Source organism: Aspergillus pseudonomiae (genome assembly GCF_009193645.1).
Source record: "Aspergillus pseudonomiae strain CBS 119388 unplaced genomic scaffold BDV37scaffold_126, whole genome shotgun sequence".
NCBI lineage: Eukaryota > Fungi > Ascomycota > Eurotiomycetes > Eurotiales > Aspergillaceae > Aspergillus > Aspergillus pseudonomiae.
In genome coordinates, this window is record NW_022476118.1 from 1 (window position 1) to 3604 (window position 3604).

At 48.6% G+C, this 3604-nt stretch overlaps 1 protein-coding gene across 1 annotated transcript; it reads right to left on the reverse strand.

The window, feature by feature from the left end:
* Positions 1–81: 81 nt before the first annotated feature.
* On the reverse strand, positions 82–3099 carry BDV37DRAFT_291165 (putative Ran-binding protein (RanBP10); the record flags this gene model as incomplete). Its single annotated transcript, XM_032088881.1, has 6 exons — positions 1642–3099; positions 1312–1538; positions 1127–1257; positions 830–1076; positions 267–782; positions 82–212 (listed from the first exon to the last, which is right to left on the reverse strand). The coding sequence occupies exons 1-6, from the start codon at positions 2448–2450 to the stop codon at positions 82–84; spliced, it is 2061 nt and encodes a 686-aa protein (XP_031935530.1). The 5' UTR covers positions 2451–3099.
* Between the last annotated feature and the right edge of the window lie 505 nt (positions 3100–3604).

Genomic DNA, 3604 nt, shown 5'->3' on the forward strand with positions numbered 1-3604 from the left:
AAAAAAAAAAGGCTACCAGTCTTCATATGCCACGCCCACAGAATAATCAAGTAATCAGTCCCGAACATGCTGCGGAAGGATTCAAAGCAGAAAATCATTTCGCACATTAATAAACGCCCCGGCGCCTCCTTCTTCACCGATTTCATTGACCAGCACTTCCGTCTGTTGATATAGCCGCTCCAGAGCAGCCGATGATGATTTGCCAAGTGAAACTACACGTAGGTTAGTCGGGGATCCACTTCGCACGAATTATCGGAGTGAAGTACCTAAAATCGCCGAATTCAACTCCTCCGCAACAGCAATGCGGCCTGCAGGGTCTAGATAATGCCCGTGGACTGACTGCTTCGGATCAGGATACGCCACCAAGGAGAAAATGTCATCCAGCATCTTCTTGTTCCCTCCGCGCTCGTCATTCGGATAATCTAGGCGTAATTGCTGTCCATACTGGACGGCTTCGGTGAGGAGCTCGTTGAACTTCGCAGCGTGCTCAGGCTCTTCCGTATCCATTCCATCCGCGTTCCAGCCACCACCGTGGTGCATCTGTTCGTCAAGCTCCATCTCTTCGTCAAAAACGGCACTGCCGTCAGAAAGACCATTAGATGACTTCTCTCTCTTAGATGCAGCCCAGGAGGGCTCGTTGCATCTACGCATCATCTCCAAAAATTTCCGACATCGTAACTTGAAGTGGATATGAGGGAAGTTTTGCAGAACATTGGCGTAATAAGCATTAGTGTACTTCAGTGCCTTGTCGATATCTCCATCCAGTATCGCTGCTCGGATTTCTGCATAGAGTTAGTACAAATTATCTAGAAAGTCGGGAACGCCGCACTTTGCCGGTTGATCGCTTCAACATCTTCCTCTGCCTCATACTTCTTCAGTGGCTCCGCACGCCCATTCTGCAGTGCCGCCGATTCTGCAGCGACCTCTTCTGTAAAAGCCCGAGCCGTTTCAACATATCCGTCATGAGCTAGGAACTGTGCAACCAGTTCTTGGAGCAAGGCAGACTCGTCCAAGGGTGGCTGTAGGTTAGCGGTGCTGGTGGCACGAATCTCTGAGTGAATGGCAAATTTCTCTTTCTGTATATGATCAGTTATATTATACTGCCAACAAGATCCACGCAACACACCTTAACCATGCCATCAATGTCGAACATGAACGGATGTTGGCCAAAGTTCGCCGCCAAATGCACAGGCGGCTGTTTTTTCATACCCACCGAAGGGTAGACCTTCAGGTTTCTCAACTCCCGAAAGGCATTACCTAGCTTGTCGTTAGCTTTTCTCATTGAGACTTTTCCTGCCGAGAGGTCATTACCCAAAAATACGCCATTTTTAGTGAAAAATGCACAACCCGTCGAAAAATTGACACCGCAGCCCACGGTGTCGTTTACACCAAAGGTAGGGCCGTATTGTCTTCCTTGTCCTTGACTTTCACCGAAAAATGACTTGCCATCATCGCCATGGTACGCCCAAGATTCTTGCTCCCATCCCGGGAGACGCTCAACTGATGCTTTATTACTGGAGAATCCAATTCCGATCATTCTATTATAGTAAGTATATCTCCCAAAAGAAAGAAAAAAAGGACAGAGGAAAGGAGAGAAAAGAGGAAGACAATCATCTCCCTCTAAAAATGATGTGGACATACCCCTCCTTAGGTTTGGATAGAATCGTAATTTCAAAGTAGTAGATCCCGCACTGCGGCGGCATCGGGTTATCTGCGCGGACGGCGGCAGCTTCATGATCGTGTTTATTGATCGGGCCGGTATACCGGACCTCCAATCCCCCGCTTGTAAGCTCCAGGCCAGAATATTTATCTCCATCGTTCCACCGTGAAGGAAGTGGCATAACGTGTTCGTCATCGCTAGAGGGTTCCCTCTCGATGATATCATAGGTCATCCCACGATGAGATGGTGCTATACGCGGCAGGCTCGCTTGACTGGAGGAGGTAGAAATGGGATTCGACGTTGATGAAGAATAAATGGCATCCCGTTGGGACGCCAGTTTGGCTCGACGGGCTGCATCGAGGCGGGAGATGTACCTGGAGTTGCGCAGATATGATGGCGTAAATGAAGACGATGCAACATCGGAGAAGCTGCCGGGATTTTGGGGGAAGGGATCAGAACGAGCGAAGCTGGCGTATTTCCGGGAATAAGGAGGAAGTGTATCGCCGGACGACATCCTCCATGGGGAGTTCATCTGCATGTCTGCATCCAGGTCTGCGGATGGCCTCAGATGGCGGCCGTCGGGAGGAAATGGTGGGGGATAAGAAGTGGAGTTCGAGGTCAGCAGTTGCGAGAACGGACCACTGTTAGTTGGTGGCGAGAGGGCAGTTCCAGAAAGGACGGAAGCGTAGGATGAACGACGGGGGATGGTCGAGATGCTTGGGCCGGAATATGTGGTGGTTACAGGAGCTCCTCGAGCTCCACCGGACGGGGGAAATGGTGCATCGGCCATATTGGAGTCGTTCGTTGGATGGAGCCAAAGCCAACGGCCGGCGGGTACTTAGTGATGAGCGGGGAGGGACGACGAACATACACAACACCCTCACGCGAGCAACTTTCGAAGCTCGAATGACCGTGGCAACAGTGAAATGCGTAGCATTTGTCAACGCTTACTAGTAACTTGCTCCGTTTATCTTTTTGCGTCTTCTTTCGCTCTTTGTCTGTGTTTTTCTGGATTATGGTCTCTCGGCCACGGGTCACTTGGTTTACCGTAAACGGCAGTGGAGCACAACAACCAGAAGCCTACTAGTAGTAGTATTCGCTGTTGACTCTATAAAATATTATTCAAGACGATCTCTCAGCGGTATCGAAAATTTGGGAAAGCAATCAGATCAGTCAATCTAGGGAAGACTGGGATTCGTAGTTACAATGAAGTTGGGGAAAGACTAGAGAATGGGAATTCAGGAAACGTCTTGTGTGACGGGAAAGGAGAGGAGAGACAATAATGCCTCAGGAAGTTGTCTGATTCCGTACTACAAGGGAAAGAGTCACGGGGCCACGGGTTTCAATCTATTTGTTTAATAAGAGGGAAAAAGAACATGATGGCATGACAGGAATGTGGCTGCGGGGGAGGGAAGGGAAGGGGAGAAGCACGGGCGCCTAGAGCTTCTGGAGAAGAGTAAGGAAAAAAGTATTCATAGATACATCGGCCTCCGTGATGTATGTATTAGTACTTTATTACTACTACTGCTCTTCCGACTAAGGAGAGATGAGGGGAACCCTGGGCCTCTAGTACCACCTTCCATTTACTAGTAACCAGCTATGGTTCTACGAAAGTCGTACTCATGAGCGCACCAGTATATACGACTAGTACTATATATCCATGCAACAAGACTTCTTTGACGGTGTCCGTATATACCAGCATATTCAGTATGATTTGCTGAGACCCCCTCCTGATATGCACCCATCTCCGGCTTATGCTAGCAGCTGATCTGTCCCTCTCTGGTCAGCAATCACTCCTACAATTACCGGCCACCAAGACGGCTAGGGCTTCAGTTTAGTTCCAGACGAGATGTTACATCAAAGAATGAAAAGCCACTATCATCTCTTACATTCATTAATGAGTTAGTCAAAAGAGAAAAAAAAAAAAAAAAAAAAAAAAAAAAA